We start from the raw sequence: 17,025 nt of genomic DNA on the forward strand, positions 1-17,025 counted from the left end.
TCCCTGTATGGTCCATTCAGAATCTCCATCGTCATCCTTCTCTTATTCAAACCCCAGGTGTTTTTTGCTTGCCTGACATCGATGTTGGTTAGATATTTTTCCATTGTAGTGGCGTTTTAGTGACATTATATATTAATGTGGGGCAAGACTTGGAGAGCTAGCCATCATATATGCCATTGTCAGAAAAGAAACTGTGTTTCAAATTGAAAACTGGTGTCCACGTATAACTTTCCCAAAATTTTAGACCATTTCTCTCAAACAAATAGAGAATGAATATGAGCTAAAGTTTGTTTTTTTCTTAATTCATTGAGGGAACCAGCAAGATGGTAAAGCCCATTTAAAAGACAATGGGAGAGACATAAGTACTTATAGCTATTCTAAGAAAGAATACTGGGCTAAGACTGTTAAATTAGATACACAACTGGTTGATGCTCTGCAGGGCGATAAAATAATAATTTGGGTGGTTATCTTTTATACAGAAACCATTAGCATTAGACAGATCCACGTCTGCTGGACAAATTCATTTGCGTTTCTATCAGTTTTCTACAAGTTAATATCTACTCTCACAGAGATATAAAATATCCTAATCCATAGTAATTACTGAGCTAAACAAACGTTTCTAATTTCCCTCAAAAGTTAGACAATCCTTGGTTGCCTGTTAAATGCTTAAGAAAACTTTTTTTGAGGTTGGAAAAGTAATATAAGCCTATTTATTGTAGAAAGTTTTAAAAACACTAAGTTTTTAAAAAGGAGAGAAAATAACCATGCTCAAAACCACTACCCAGATGCAACCACTATAAATAGAATTCATATGTTTTCTTACAACTATTTTTCTAAATATTTTTTAAACATTTTTAAAAATTTCTTTAATGTTGTATCTATTTTATTTATTCATTTTTGGCTGTGTTGGGTCTTCGTTGCTGCGCACGGGCTTTCTCTAGTTGCGGTGAGTGGGGGCTACTCTTCATTATGGTGCGCGGGCTTCTCATTGCGGTGGCTTCTCTTGTTGCGGAGCAGGGGCTCTAGGCATGCGGGCTTCAGTAGTTGTGGCACGCGGGCTCAGTAGTTGTGGCTCACGGGCTCTAGAGTGCAGGCTCAGTAGTTGTGGTGCACGGGCTTAGTTGCTCCGCGGCATGTGGGATCTTCCCGGACCAGGGCTCGAACCCGTGTCCCCTGCATTGGCAGGCGGATTCTTAACCACTGCACCACCAGGGAAGCCCCTCTAAATATTTTTAACAGTGGAGTGATTATTGTGAAAAAAAATTGGCAGGCTACTTTTTTTTCTTTTCCTTACTCTCAAAGATCATATCCTATGTCTATGATTTTAATATCTCTATAATGATTTGACACTTTTTATATCATGATTCTTTTCACTCTTTTTCCTCATTCATTTCTTTATTATGAACTTTTTCAGAATACAAAATAGCGTAGACAGCAATATAATGACCAATGGTATAGATACAACCTAGTTTAAGAAATAAAATATCGCTCATAGAGTTGCCCCCTCCCCCAATTAAATACCTTCCAAATGTACTCCTATCCAGATGGAACCACTGCTCTGGGTTTGGTACTTGTTTTCATATTTATCTTTATACTTGTAGCTCCTACATAAAGTATATGGTATTTTTGCATATTTTCAAACTTTGTACAAATTATATCACAGGTTCTTAAGGCATTAAGATTCTGCAACTTGCTTTTTTCTATCCACCTTATGTTTGTGGAGAGCTATGCCTGTAGTCACTTAGAATTCATTCACTTTTAGTGCTGGGTACTGTCTACAACTGTGTTTATCCACTTTCCTGTTGATACACACGGAGGTTGGTTTCCATTTTTTACTCTAACCCCCGTGTTGCTAGGGTCATTCTGTACCTACGTCTCCCTGTGTACTTGTGCGAGGGTTTCTCTGGGCACATATTGAGGAGTGGGATACCCATCATTGGGAACTCACATCTGCCCTCTACAACACTCTGCCAAGTCCTTTACCTGACTGTACCAATTTATACTCCCACCCACAGTGCACGAACGTCTGGGAGCTCTACGTCAGGAGTTGGCAGACCTTCTCTGTGAAGGACCAAATAGGAAAGCTTTAAGCCTTGGTGCGCTACATACACGGTCTCTGTCACAACTACTCAACTCTGCTACTGAACACAAAATCAGTCATGGACAATTCCTAAGTGAATGAGCCTGGCAATGTTCTAATAAACCTTTATTCAAGGACACTGAAATTTGAACTTCATTATCATTTTCATGTGTCCCAAAATACAATTCTTCTTTTGATTTTTTTCCCAACCATTTAAAAATACGAAACCCAGTCTTAGCTTGCGGGTTATGCAGAACAGATGGCTGGATAGATTCGTCACCTGGTCATAATTTGCCAACCCCTGCTTGACATTCTCTCCAAGATCTGGAATTTTCAGATACCTTCAATGTTTCCACTCTCCTGGGTAGGAAATGGTAAACTGTGAATTTAGTTTGTACTCCTGATTAGTGTGAAGTCAAACATTTTATCATGTTTATTGGCCACTAGGATTTTCTCTTCAATGATTTATCTCTTTGTGGGGTTTTTTCCCCCCATATATATGTATTTTAGATTGTGGGTCTTTTATTTATTGACTTATAGAAGTTCTTTCTATTCCCTGGCTAGGAATCCTTTGTTGTATGGTTTGCAAATGTTCTCAGAGTATTGTGATTACCATTTCACTTTTGAAAGGTATCTTTTGATGAAAAGATTTCAAATTAAAACTAAATGTATCAAAAAAAGAAGACTAAAGCACATGAAGAAACTAGAGGACATTTAAACATGTTAAACTGTGGGAGGCTGACTTTAAGGGTGGGTAGTAAATAGGAATCTTAAGACTGAAGTGACTGAGAGCCAGGAAAGGTTTAACATCTTGTCTGGAGGGCTTCACTGTGACCAAGGACTGCTAATAGTAAGATAAGTGTAGTACTACAGCCGCAGGCATACCTAGTTTTATCGCACTTGGCTTTATTGTGCTTCACAGTATTGCATTGAGCAACTCTGTCGGCACCAGTTTTCTATCAGCATTTGCTCATTTCATATCTCTGTGTCACATTTTGGTAATTCTTGCAACATTTCGGATATTTTCATTATTATTATATTTCTTATGGTGATCTGTGATCTTTAATGTTACCATTGTAATTGTTTTGGAATTTTTTCGCAATGAAAAATTTTTTAATTTAAAAAAAAAACCCTAAATGTATCCAAGTGATACTTACTTGACTGTGAAAAAAATTTTATATTTTTCATACACCTTGAGAACGTGAAAGGTAACCACAAAAGGAAGATACCGCTCTCCTGGGTGCGAAAAGAGGAAATATTTCTTCATTGGGCGGAAGTAGAATGTTCCTCACTTTTATTCCAGACTCTTTTTCAGTTCCACTCATTTCCTTGAAGGCTAACAGTTTTGCAACCTGCAGTTCTCTAGTGAAGGCAGTGTCTTTTAAGTGCTGTCTTGAACAGAGCTGTCCAAAGGCGTGCATCTGATATTCATGAAACGTTACTTGGCTTTCACAAGTTTGCAGGCTTCTCAATTGCAAGCCAGCTGACGTCATTCAGAGTAGAAAAAGCCCCTCCCACTTGCACTGGTTAATTGACTTTGATGGGCTCCTCTGCCTGGCTAAGTGGTTCTGGACCAGAGAGCACAGTTGTAATCTGAAGAACTTTCGAAAGTCACCCTGTCCAAGACTGCACACCCCCCACCCCGCCCAAGACAGCGAGGAAGAAGGAAAGCAGTTGAAATGCTGGTCAGGAAAACAAGACTTGGTTGCCTGGAGCTTTGTTACTGAGTCCTTGCTCCTGTGAAGGCCTCTGGAGAGCTGGGCTCATTTGGAACCGGGCTGCTATGTTTGACAGACGCCTCATGTCTCCTCAAACTAAGTGCCTTCTTCCTGGGGTAAGCTTGTGGGCAGGGAGTCAGGCCAGATGCACGGTGTGGTGGAAAGAAAGCAGGGATGTACTGCCTTGTGAAGGGACTCGAGCAAATCACGTCGGTGGCTTCACTTTTTCAAAGCTTTTCTTAGCTTGCCAGAAATGCTGTCATTCACAGTGTGAATACATAAATGTCCAGGGAGCTGAAGCAAGTAAAACTGGAGCTTTGGTTTTAAAGTGTATCTTACTGAGATCGACTTAGTAGCTGGGAAGAGAAAGAGGGAGGCGGGGAAACTTGGTGGAAGTTGAAAATGCTTTTTCCAGCTGTCGGCTGTCACTTGTCGCTTCATGGACAGCCCAGCCAGTGAGCTTTTTTTGTTTCTGAGGCTTTTCTGTGTAACTCAGAATGATGTGACTTCCCGTGCTGCTGTAAATTAAGATTTGATTGCTATTTGTCACACTAAAAGTTTTTTTAATGTAATGAATTACAGAAATGAGAGTCTACTGTTTAAAATACTTAAGCAGAGAGCTTTACCTCACAAAGACTGGATGTTTGCGTCTTTGGACTCGGTTTAGAACTTTTAAAGAAAAGATCCTATCATTATTGGTACCCTTCCAGGGAAGGCTTTGGGGGAAAAAAAAAAAATTCTAGAACCCAAATGTAAATCGTAGCCTATAAAACTCATACAGTTACAGATATCTGTGCTAATTGGACATGAAAATATCATTGTAGAATCAATAAAGTACAGCTTGTCTAAAAATTCTTTCCAGGTTACCTCTTTTGTTTCCAGTTGTACCAACCTGCACTAAATTTAGTTTAACAGAGAAAAAAAAATGCTTGCAGAGAAAAATATCTGTACTTTGGTAATCATTTCTTTTGGGTTGGATCATATAAAAGTATAGCATAGTCAGTAAATGGTGAGATGCTTTGCTTAATCTGTTGGATTTCAATGATCTTTTATTATATTTCGTTTTTGGTTTTTTGGGGTTTTTTTGGCTGTGTTTGGTCTTCATTGCTGCGCACGGGCTTTCTCTAGTTGTGGCGAGCGGGGGCTACTCTTCGTTGTGGTGCGTGGGCTTCTCATTGCAATGGCTTCTCTTGTTGTGGAGCACGGGCTCTAGGTGCATGAGCTTCAGTAGTTGTGGCACATGGGCTCAGTAGTTGTGGCTCGCGGGCTGTACAGCACAGCCTCAGTAGTTGTGGCGCATGGGCTTAGTTGCTCCGCGGCATGTGGGATCTTCCGCAACCAGGGATCGAACCCGTGTCCCCTGCATTGGCAGGCAGATTCTTAACCACCGCGCCACCAGGGAAGCCCTTGTTTTATTTTTTAAATTTACTTTATTGGAGTATAGTTGATTCACAATGTTGTGTTAATTTCTGCTGTACAGCAAAGTCACTTATACATATATATATACACATTCTTTTTCATATTCTTCTCCAGTATCACAGGATATTGAATATAGTTCCCTGTGATATACAGTAGGACCTTGTTGTTTATCTCATATATATATAAAATTTAAAATTTTCCAGAGACACAGTTTTCCTTGCTTGTGTTGGCCCCCATTAGACTTTGTATACCTCAGTTATATTTCTTTAGGCTCTGACACGGCTGGCAACGTATACACTAATTATAAAGGATTTTGGGATGTTAGATACTTCACGAGTTTCTGAGCTTTTCAAATGCCACTCAAGTTAATTCAGAAATTGTTCAGTACCTCTTTGCTTTGAAGGGCATCTGGAATCATCGTTTTCCATAAACTTGCCCACTTTCTAAGAATATTATCAGACACTAAATAGCTGCTACAGTCATTTCTTCCGAGGATTTCTATTATGAATTCGAAAACTGTTTAATCCAAAACCCAGACTGCCAAGTATCCAAGCTGCCAAATATATTCCATCCATCATTTTGAATATTTTCAGCCATAAAATTGGGCACAAAAAATGTCACAGTTTTTTAAATTGGAATGTCAGTCTGTATGATTCTAGAATAGCCACCTGAATAATTTCTCCTTTAGTTAATTTCAGTTCAGTCTTGAAGTATTATGGAGAATCTACCGAAGAACATTTACCCTTTTAAGCTACCTCCTCTTTCCCAAATCTAGATTTTTATTTCCTAGCCTAGTCACTCCTCATTTTAATTAACACTTGTGTTTGAATAGGGCTGATAAATACATGGATTTTTGTTTTAATGGTTAAGGTGTAAAATAAGTCTTTATAAAGACTTTATTCTAGGGGATTAAGAGGTATTAAGTACCAGTTATAAAAAAATAAGTCACAGGGATATAATATATAGCACAGGAAATACAGTCAATATTTTATAATAATGTTGTATGGTATATAGTCTATAAAAATATTGAATCTCTATGTTGTACACCGGAAACTAATATAGTATATGAAGTCAGCTGTACTTGAATAAATAGTTTATTCTGTCCCCATGTAACACTTTCATTTAGTCATTCGCAAAGTTCTCCAATGACAGAGACTTTTCTTTCAATTCGGACAATAATATAAATGGGAGAGAATTTTTTAAAATACACATATATATATATTTATGTGTGCATGTATATGTATTATAGAATAATTTTTTAGGATGCTGAATAAATTAGGTGGTCTTTTTTTGTTCTAATCATGTATGGTTTCTGTTTTTCTATCACTTGTACTTTCTGAAGTCACTACAAACCCCAAATGCATAAAAAGCACATTTGGAAATTATACATTTAATTCTCATCTTGCATTAAAATAAAATGTATAAACCAGTGCAGTTTGGTAGAGGTAATTACTTTTTCATTGCCAAGGGCAAAAAAAAATATGACACTGTGAATTGGGAGACTGAGATTGACATATATACACTACTATATATAAAATAGATAACTGATAAGAACCTGCTGTATAAAAATAAATAAAATAAAATTCAAATTAAAAAAATATGACTCCAACTAGTATTAAGTATACTTGTTATCTTTTTATGAATTCTGCTATTATTGCATTGTAAGTTTCTTCAGCATAATATCCTTTATGACTAAAATGTGTGCCATTTTTTTTAGACCAAGATGGCCACTCCCTCTATCTCCTTTCCTTCCTCCAAATAAAAATGACCGCTCAGATTTGTGCAGGTTTTTCCATTTATTTAGTTCTGTTACCCATGATTTCAGCTTTTTCTGACTGTGATTAAGAGCAAGTGTTTGGAACTCTGCTCAATACTCTGTAATCACCTACATGGGAAAAGAATATGAAAAAGAATAGGTACATGTGTATGTATAACTGAATCACTTTGCTGTACACCTGAAACTAACACAACATTGTTAATCAACTCTACTCCAATATAAAATAAAAATTAAAAAAATAAAAAATAAAAAGTATTAAAATGAAAAAAAAGCAAGTGCTTGGATACAGTGAGACCTGACTTTGAATGCTACACCATTCCCTTAACAACTCTCTGATTTGGCAAGTGTTATCTTCTCTGAGCCTCAATTTCATTATCTGTAAAATTAGGAAAATTGATATCTATGTTTCTAGATATTTGTGAGAATTTTTTAAAAATCCCTGTGCATATAGACTGCTTAGCATAATACCTACAGTTATTAAGGGGATGCACATACCCACCTACATTTTCTGCAGTGGCTAATAATAAAAGAACTTAGCTCTGAGATCCCAAACTATGATATCTAGGAGAGGCAGCAAGGGAAAGTTGTGAGTTGTTTCTTGTTTGCATATTAGAAGAAAGAAAGATTAAAGTAAATAACAACCCTGTGAAGTGGGACTCCTAATAGGATATCTGTGGATCCAGTATCAGAGGGCTGGGAGGGCAGAAGGCAAGTATAAACCCTCCGAAACTATATGCACATATTTGGGTCTATGTGTATAGAGTCTTCTAGCATCAGGAGATTCTCCAAGTGGCCCTCAACTCCCAAATGGTCAAGAACCAGAGCTCTTGAATGGGAATAAGCCCTAGAGAACAAAAAATATGATGGAGGTTAAATATTCTAAGAAGTCTAATAATTTTCAAACTCTTTATTTCTCTTTACCTTTATATTGTTCATCAGTTTAGGGGGAAAAAAGGAAACTGATGTGAGTCTGTGCATTCCCATATATTATAAAACAAATAGTGATTGAAGGCTACAGATTTCTCACCATTTTTCAGGTCTCATTTGTATTTAAATGGATGTATAATGTTAGAAAGGCTTGGGGGCTAGTATATGTAAGGATTCTTTAAAGGGTGAACACGGGAATGTGTGATTTATCACCTGGAAATGCCAGAATGTTTGCCCACATAAAACAGTCAATTTGTGGAAATAAAAATTTTCTGAGGGCTTCCCTGGTGACGCAGTGGTTGAGGATCTGCCTGCCAAGGCAGGGGACACGGGTTCGAGCCCTGGTCTGGGAAGATCCCACATGCCGCGGAGCAACTGGGCCCGTGAGCCACAATTACTGAGCCTGCGCGTCTGGAGCCTGTGCTCCGCAACAAGAGAGGCCGCGATGGTGAGAGGCCCGCGCACCGCGATGAAGAGTGGCCCCCGCTCGCCGCAACTGGAGAAAGCCCTCGCACAGAAGCGAAGACCCAACACAGCCAAAAATAAATAAGTAAATAAATAATCCTTCCCTCTAAAAAACTAAGTAAATAAATAAATAAATAAATCAGATGGGCTTATACAAAAAAAAAAAAATTTCTGAAATACCAAAGAGATTTGCCAAGTTATTTTTATTGTTAAAATTGAAAACACTTGAAAGAGAGCTTTCCATGTCAAAGTAATTAATTAAAAGTTATTCGTATTAAAAATACAAGAAATTTTAAAGGAAATGTGCGTAGGAACACTCCAGAATCTCACTGCTTTGGGTCAGATATTTTTCTTCTGGCAAATCACATCCCATTCCTTCTCCACAAGCATACATACCTTTATAGTTGTAACTACAGAGCACAGACTATTTAGGATGCTGCCCTTTTCCTTCAACTGTATTTTGAAATCACTTTTTAATCACAGAACGATACAGCATGGTGTGGATTTACCATAGCTCTTCCAAAGAGAGTGGACATTTATTGTTAGACTTTTAGTTAATTCCATAATGTTTTTTTTATAGATAAATAAATCTGTCATAACAATTTTGAGCATATGGTTTTTAACAAATAACTTCTTTGAGATAAGTTCTCGGATGTGGAATTATTTGCGCAAGTGAGTGGGATTGAATGTTCTTATGTCTCTGGCTATGCCTTTCCATCATTCTTTTCAAAATGATTATATCAGTCGACAGTAAGAACATAATATTATTATTATGCTAATTTTGTCACAATACACCCCACATTAGGTGTTAATAATTGCCTTCAAATGTAAATAACTACACAGCATCACTTTAATTTCTGTTTAGTAGATTAACTAGCAAAGGTGTATATTTATCAGAAATTTGTATTAGATTACAGTATTAAGTTTATTTGTTAGTAAGAGTACCTCTTTAAAGAATAAACTATTAGACAGTTTTCCCCTATCCAGTCTCACCTATCAAAATATTTCCTCTCATAAAAACGAATCTGATATTTGTATTGTGACACCCTGCTCATATCACTAGAGGGTACATTAGTGTAAGACAACAGAGTATTAGTTTGATTAGAAATTGACACTAGACCAGTCAAAGAATTAAGCCTTCATTTTGGAAAGTAGGACACAAAGCTTTTGACTTTATTCAGATATCTACCTTATTTTCTGCAGAGAGCTAATAACTGTTATACAAATAAGAAAAAGACCACATCTGACTCAAGCTGTAGTTCATATGAAAAGTGTGTCCTGTCTCCCCTTGAGGGTCATAGATTTTGCATTAAGGACAGCAGGGGCCAATAGATTGTCAAGTTGTTGTTGATTCTGTTGACCTAAGGAAAAATGCACAACAGGAGAGTTGTGAGTTGAAGTTTTATTCGGGGACCATACTGAGGACTATAGCCTGGGAGACAGCCTCGAAAGACAGCTTCAAAGAGGTGGGGAAGAAGCCAGTTTCTGTATGAGTTTTGGCTCAGGGATACATACAGTTAAGCGTACATCTTGGTAAAAGATTACTGCTAGTCACAAAGAACAGGTATTTCCAGTTAATGACTTTAGTGCTTCACCTATGTACGGGAAGATGCAAGAATCTGTGTTCATTAAAATTCTTCCTGAAAGACACATCTAACTATCCAAGGGGCCTGTTTTTCCAAAGCGCATGTTGCCTCACCCTGTTTTGCATCCTGAATTCTTCTCAGGGTGCACGGTCAGTCGGCGGCTGCAGTGGAAAATGACTTAGTCCTCCTAGAACTTGGGTGGTGGGCAACGCTCTTCGTTTTCTTTGTTTACACATCAGGGCTGTCGCAGCTCAGAAGGAACCCTGCACCCTGATAGCTTCCTGTGGGGCTCTCCTTTCCAGTGGTCATTCAGGACCTGTCTCTCCCCCTCCCCTAGGGTTAGAGAACTGGAATTTTCTATACTCTTTCTTGGTAAGGGAAGCGTCATTTTGACCTTAATGTAATCTGATGTCCTTTGTGAACCTTACAAACGGTACTTACATGCCTTTATTTTTTTTTATTTATTTTTTATTGACGTATAGCTGATTTACAATGTTGTGTTAATTTCTGCCTTACAGCAAAGTGACTCAGTTATACATATATATACCTTCTTTTTTTAATGTTCTTTTCCATTATGCTTTATCATAAGATATTGAATATAGTTCCCTGTGCTATACAGTAGGATCTTGCTGTTTATCCATTCTATACATAAAAGCTTACGTCAACTAACCACAAACTCCTACTCCATTCCTCTACCCACCCCCTCTGCCGCTTGGCAACCACAAGTCTGTTCTCTATGTCTGTGAGTCTGTTTCTGTTTTGTAGATAAGTTCATTTGTGTCATATTTTAGATTCCACATATAAGTGATATCATATGGTCTTTGTCTTTCTCTTTCTGACTTACTTCACTTAGTATGATAATCTCTGGGTTCATCCATGCTGCTGCAAATGGCATTATTTCATTCTTTTCCATGGCTGAGTAATACTTCATTGTATGTATGTACCACATCTTCTTTAGCCATTCATCTGTTGATGGACATTTAGGTTGTTTCCATGTCTTGGCTATTGTGAATAGTGCTGCTATGAACATAGGGGTGCATGTATATTTTTGAATTAGAGTTTAGAGTATGCCCAGGAGTGGGATTGTTGGATCATATGGTAGCTCTATTTTTAGTTTTCTGAGGAACCGCCATACTGTTTTCCATAATGGCTGCACCAACTTACATTCCCACCAACAGTGTAGGAGGGTTCCCTTTTCTCCGCACCCTCTCCAGCATTTGTTATTTAGTTACATGCCTTTAAGTCTTGGTCCAATTATATAGCAGTTTTGTTACCTGTTAGTGGCATTTTAGGCATCAGAAAAGAGAAAACTCTGACCCCTGCAGTCATATCTAAGATCCTTATCATGCAACTAGCATGTAAAAAAGATCTGCCACAGTCCAGAAGGTTCCCACCCTGTGATACCAGTGCCCCCTTTACAAAGTCGATGTTGTACCATCCTGGGTCTCCTAGTCTTCTTAGTTACTCTAGGCTTGCTTTATCACCTGTCAAATGAAAGTAATCATTCTTATCTCTCCATCACTCTTTATGGGAGCCTCTGAAGGCCCATAGGGGGCGATGCTAAATTCTTAAAGCATCTCAGAACAGCTGTTTATAGTTTTGTCTTTCCTTTGAAGCCCTAGTCACTGTTTGAAGAATGTACTTTCAGTATCAGTATGTATTCAGTCAAGTATTTTAACCTCAGGTCTTTTTCTTTTTCTTTGCATTTTTCTTTGCTTTTTTTCTTTTTGGGCCTCTCCTGTCTTGGTACCAACACAGGTGTTTCTGCAGCTTGAAACCTGATGAGTCCAAGATCCTTCCTGTTGGGTCCAGGTTTATGACCATTTTCATAACTTAGTTTAATAAGGTTTAATGCTCACTAAAAACACGTACATGCTTGGAACTTTCCAAGGCCAAGTTCCACATGAGCGGGTTCTGTGCGTCCTTCATAGCTCTGTTTCCAAGGCTTTTACAATGGGCTTTCACAGCGGACTGTGAATAATTAATGCTAATTTGATGTTTGGGTTTTTTTTTTTTAAGTTTCCATATGCACTCATATATAGCAGTATGAAAAAGAAGTGACTTCATGATATTGAACAAAAATATCAATCACCTACACATGATATGTGTTGAGTACTACCCAGGTGAGATTAAATGTGGTCTCTATTGTTGGGGAAATTATTATTTATTCAGATAACATAAGATAAAAAGTATGTATGCCTCTGTGCAAATATTGAGGAATAAAGAAACATAAATCTCTAGATTATGGTCAGCACACATGTTTAGAGAATTCTCAGGGTAAAGGATTGGTTGAAAATTTGGAAGTTATGGAATTCAGTTCAGTTTAACAACCATGAAAGAATAGGTTTGTCAACTGTCTCTTTAATATGATTTAGTTAAACTATGTAGAGCTAGAATACGGAGGTCCAAGATGATTAACGTGGCTGAATTAGAGCTCAGTAGAAGTTTCTGTTTTAAACAGTTCTCCCACCTGCTCCCTCTGCTTTGTATTTCATAGGAAGGGTAGGAATTCACAGGCCATCATAGAAAGTGTGATAGGATTCAGAGTTCCCCTGAGAGCCATCACTTCACTGCTTCTACATAACTTTTCAGATCTGTGATACCGGAGCTGGAACAGTTCATTGGTGGAAACGCTGAAGGTTGTTTCTTTAAAGAGGCCCAAAAAGGACAGCTGTCATGGAGCTCCATGTTAATAAGAGATAATAAGAGATCATCTGTGTGAATGATAAAAGTTCCCCATTCCGGATGCAGTATCTGCTCTTGCGTTGAGAAAATATGTATTTGTTTAATTTCTATAATTTCTTTAATTTGTTTAATTTCTATAGCTGAGTGAGAGTACTTGCCTTCTCTGGGACTGTTTTTCATTCTAGCAGCGTTTTTCATTCTTAGCACTCATAACGCCATTAAAGTCGAAGACATTATGCTATGGAAAATCAACCAGTCACAAAAGGGCAGATACTATGTGATTTCGTTTATACAAGGTACCTGGAATAGTCAGACTGATAGAGACAGAGAGTATAACACTAGTTGCCAGGAGCTGTGGGGAGTGGGAAACGGGGAGTGAGTGTTTAAGGGGGACAGAGTTTCCGATGATGCAGGAGTTCTGCAGATGGCTGGTGGTGATTGTTGCCTAACTGTGTGAATGGACTTAACGCCACTGAACTGTACACCGAAAAATAGCTCAAATGGCACACTGTATGTTGTGTCTATTTTACTACAATTTTTAAAAATCAATTTAAAAAAGTCTTTAGTGCATATGTATGTTGCATGAGGCCAGGTGCTTTCTATGTATTATCTTATTTAATCCTCGTAGCAACCTAGTGCAGGAGACACATTATTATCTGTAATTTATAGATGAAGAATCTGGTCTGAGCACGGGCAGGAACGTCACAAGTCTAGGTCCACTCAGGGGACGGTGGTGGAAGCTGGGATGGCAGCCCAGTGGTCGGCCTGCCATGTACACACACACCTGTCTGTGCACGGCTTCCTTTATTTTTTTTCCCCCCTGTGATAATTGGGCTCTAAGTGTTCAGACTGACACCACTACTGCTTGCTGCCTTTCTTTAAGAAGAGGGACCAGGGTTCTCGGGGCTCCTCCTTGACATTTGAGCCCTGAGTGTCCTGTAGCAGGTGAGACCATTCCCCCAGTGCTCCAGAAGTCAGCCAGGCCCGACTGGCCTTTCCAGCAACAAAACCCAAAGCCAGCTGCGTCCTGGCTTCTTAGGCAGAATCCATGAAAATCACCCAATCGGCTTGCTCCCAAGATCGTTCTCAAAATTAACTTGTGCTTTGAAAATCACTTAACCCTCTCTAAACAAGCCACTTCTAATAAAATGGTGTTTTTTATCTTCTAGAAAGGTCCATTAGAAATTTTTTTAAAATTTTTTTAAAGAAGAGCTTTTTTTCCCCCGTATCATATGTCCCAGCTACTTTTCAGAAAAAAAAAAAAAAAACAGAGCATAGACTCATTTCCAAAAGGGAATATATGTAAAAGCCAAGTAAGGATATTTTCATAAAGAATGCATATGTACCATTTCTTTCCCTTTTCCATTTTTCATTGCTGAAATCTGTGTTTCTAACCAGATTTCACCTGAGGGGTTTTTTGGTTCATTTTTGTTTTGATTTTGTTTCGATTCGTTTATTTTGCAATTGCTGGCTTTGAACCAGGTATGTTCTATATCCCATCATCCTGTTGGATTACAGATTAGAAGACCATTCTGTGATACAATTAGTTTTATAAAACAAGGAATAAGGTGCTTAGGGGAATTGGACTGAGTCAGAGATTTTGCTGATTCTGCTACCTACTGACTGTTGCCTCTTTACATTTCTCTACTTTTTTTTTTTTTTTTTGGCCACGCACAACGTGTGGGATCTTAGTTCCCCGACCAGGGATCGAACCCGGGCCCCCTGAAGTGGAAGTGCAGATTCTTAACCACTGGACCACCAGGGAAGTCCCATCTACCTATATTTTTTAATTGGGCAAGGTGATGAACTTGAATAACAAAGAATAGGCCAAGATAATGAATTAAATCAAGTTCTTAATTACAGAATTAGGAAACTTTTTAACCTCAAAGATTCCATGCTCGTGTTCCTTTCAAAGTCGTTGCATCGCTTGTAAAATGCGATTTCTACTCCAAGCTTTTTCCTGATGAGTTCAATTCAGCCCGTCAGAATGCTGACAGTTTTCACAAACCTGAGAAAAATACTTATGACATTTAAAATACAAAAATAGACACGCAGAATTTCAAATCCTCCTGATGCTTTCTCAAGGCCAGTTCAGTTTCTCCTAATAAGGCGTTTGACCTGCTTGCCGGGCTCTGACAGATGATATTTTTACAGGTCTGTTCTTTCAGTGTATTCAGTGCAAGTCCTGAGCTGACAGGCTAGATGGGCCTTATTCACCGATGGAGAATTCAGCCTAAAAGGACCATTTCAGCACCCAAGTCAATCTCATTATTCTTCATTCTTACCCTTACGAAAGATAATGCCTCTTTATTTGGTGTACATGTGTTCTTTCCAATGGCATGAATTGAGGTGACTTTTATGCATCGTGTCCCATTACAGAGCTCCTCTGTGAAGCAGGGAAAACATGGCATCTGGGGCTGTTAATTCTTAACAACACCGGGAGGATGTAATTGGTTTATCACAAGGGACAATGAAGATAGCACATGTCATCACTGTATGAATGCTCTTAGGTTATGGAATTTGGTCAGTGACTAACGTTATCATGGATGTGTACTGAAATAGCCAACAGTCAGATTGATAAATTGCGAAAGAGAAGAGAAGCCAGTAACAGTCAGCAGATGATAAGCAAGTACACGGCTTAAAAGCATTCCTGGAGTTTCATTTATCAGAACTTTTATTTACTTTATTTTGCTCCCTGTTTGTTGCTTTGGAAGAGTTTCTCTTAATTATATTCGTCATTTTTTAAAAGTATGTACTAATTGTTATATGAAGGACAAGGGAAAACATGGGCTTAGTCGCAGACCTGTGTTTCAAGTCATACAGAAAGGAGCCATTTCTTCATAGCATTTCATAGCTGTTTTTAAGGGAGAGTGTTTACATGTAAGATTTAGCACCATTGGAAATGATCAGCTAGTATATTGGATTTTTCTCATCTTCTGAGCAAAAGAAAGAACATGTCCATTTGTATCAATAAAATCTGTCAATGGAATATGGGGGCATTTTTTTAAAAAATACCTTTATTGGAGTATAATTGTTTCACAATGTTGTGTTAGTTGCTGCTGTATAACCAAGGGAATCAGCCATATGCATACGTATATCCCCATATCCCCTCCCTCTTGGGTCACCTTCCCTCCTACCCTCCCTACCCCACCCCTCTAGGTGGTCACAAAGCACCGAGCTGATCTCCCTGTGCTATGCAGCTGCTTCCCACTAGCTGTCTGTTTTACGTTTGGTAGTGTATATGTGTCCATGCCACTCTCTCACTTCGTCCCAGCTTACCCTTCCCCCTCCCCGTGTCCTCAAGTCCATTCTCTACATCTGCGTCTTTATTCCTGCCCTGGCATATTCTGAATATATCAAACATATGAATGTCATCTCTAGTAAAGTTGTAAATTACAATAATATTTTAATAAGGTTATTTTTCTTATTCATGAAATGTTATAAGATGTTCAGTAGGACAAAAATGTGATCTGTTCAGTTAAAAAAAAGAAATGAAAGAAAAATCTTCTTGTTTTTTTTAGAGGAATATGATTCCTAAACAATAATATGGCTTACACTTTAATTCTAGATGATCTTATGTTTTAAAATTAGCATTGGACTTCAAAAATTTTATGATTGTGTAGGAAATCTCTATTTTTATGTTCTTAGAAAAATCTTCGTTAAGGGCATGACTCTTCTCAACTGTTTCTCGCTTAGTAATTTTACGATATGAACTGTGTAAGCATTTCTTTTCTTGACAGTTGACTGATCTGTGTTCATTCAGTGTAAGGTCCACATCAAAGTAAAATGAACCACAAAGACATCTAAAACTAATTGAAGGGAAAAAGAAAGCAAATGCTTGGTGAGAGAGAATGTAATACTCCAGGGGTTATGAACTATTGACATTTCTTATTCACAGGAATCTAGATTGATAGTATGATTTAGATTTCCCACCTAGTTCTTAAGAAAAATTCCCTTATACTGCTCTGTGGAAGGTGAGGGCTTTGCGTTAATCATATTTATCCTAGAATGTCTGCTTAGCCTGTTAACTCTGACAACAGCCATTATCTTTTTCTTTGCCCAAAGGCATGATTATGAAATATTACAAGCAAAGTTGTATTCCTCGGATAAACAATAAATCTTTCTAGGCACTGGTCAAACTCTTAAGTATTCTGGTTAATATTTTGGCTCTTGATATTTATTAATACCAGCAAGTGGCTGGTAAGCTGGTGAGTACTTGATTAGGATTACGGTGGAATTTATGTTTCTTTAAAAAAAGAAAATGGAGTAGGCCTCAATTAGATGAGTGACGCTGGACGCATTCCCCAGTATCTCTGACAGTCAGTTGCCTTATCTTTGCAATTGAAGGAATAATGATATGAGCCCTCT

General features: G+C 38.1%; 1 protein-coding gene across 5 annotated transcripts in view; it reads left to right on the plus strand.

Moving 5' to 3' along the window:
- Positions 1-17,025, plus strand: part of CACNB2 (calcium voltage-gated channel auxiliary subunit beta 2) — a 422,488-nt gene that overhangs the window by 215,464 nt on the left and 189,999 nt on the right. The window contains exon 1 of one of the 5 annotated variants that reach the window (XM_082385445.1): positions 1,349-3,914. The exons of the other annotated variants lie outside the window; for them this stretch is intronic. Coding sequence (XP_082241571.1) covers positions 3,864-3,914 — 51 coding nt within the window. The 5' untranslated portion in view covers positions 1,349-3,863. Of the gene's footprint in view, positions 1-1,348; positions 3,915-17,025 lie in introns of those variants that run through there. 5 annotated transcript variants of the gene reach the window in all.

The sequence above is a fragment of the Balaenoptera borealis genome (genome assembly GCF_965194805.1).
Source record: "Balaenoptera borealis genome assembly, chromosome: 3".
Classification (NCBI taxonomy): domain Eukaryota; kingdom Metazoa; phylum Chordata; class Mammalia; order Artiodactyla; family Balaenopteridae; genus Balaenoptera; species Balaenoptera borealis.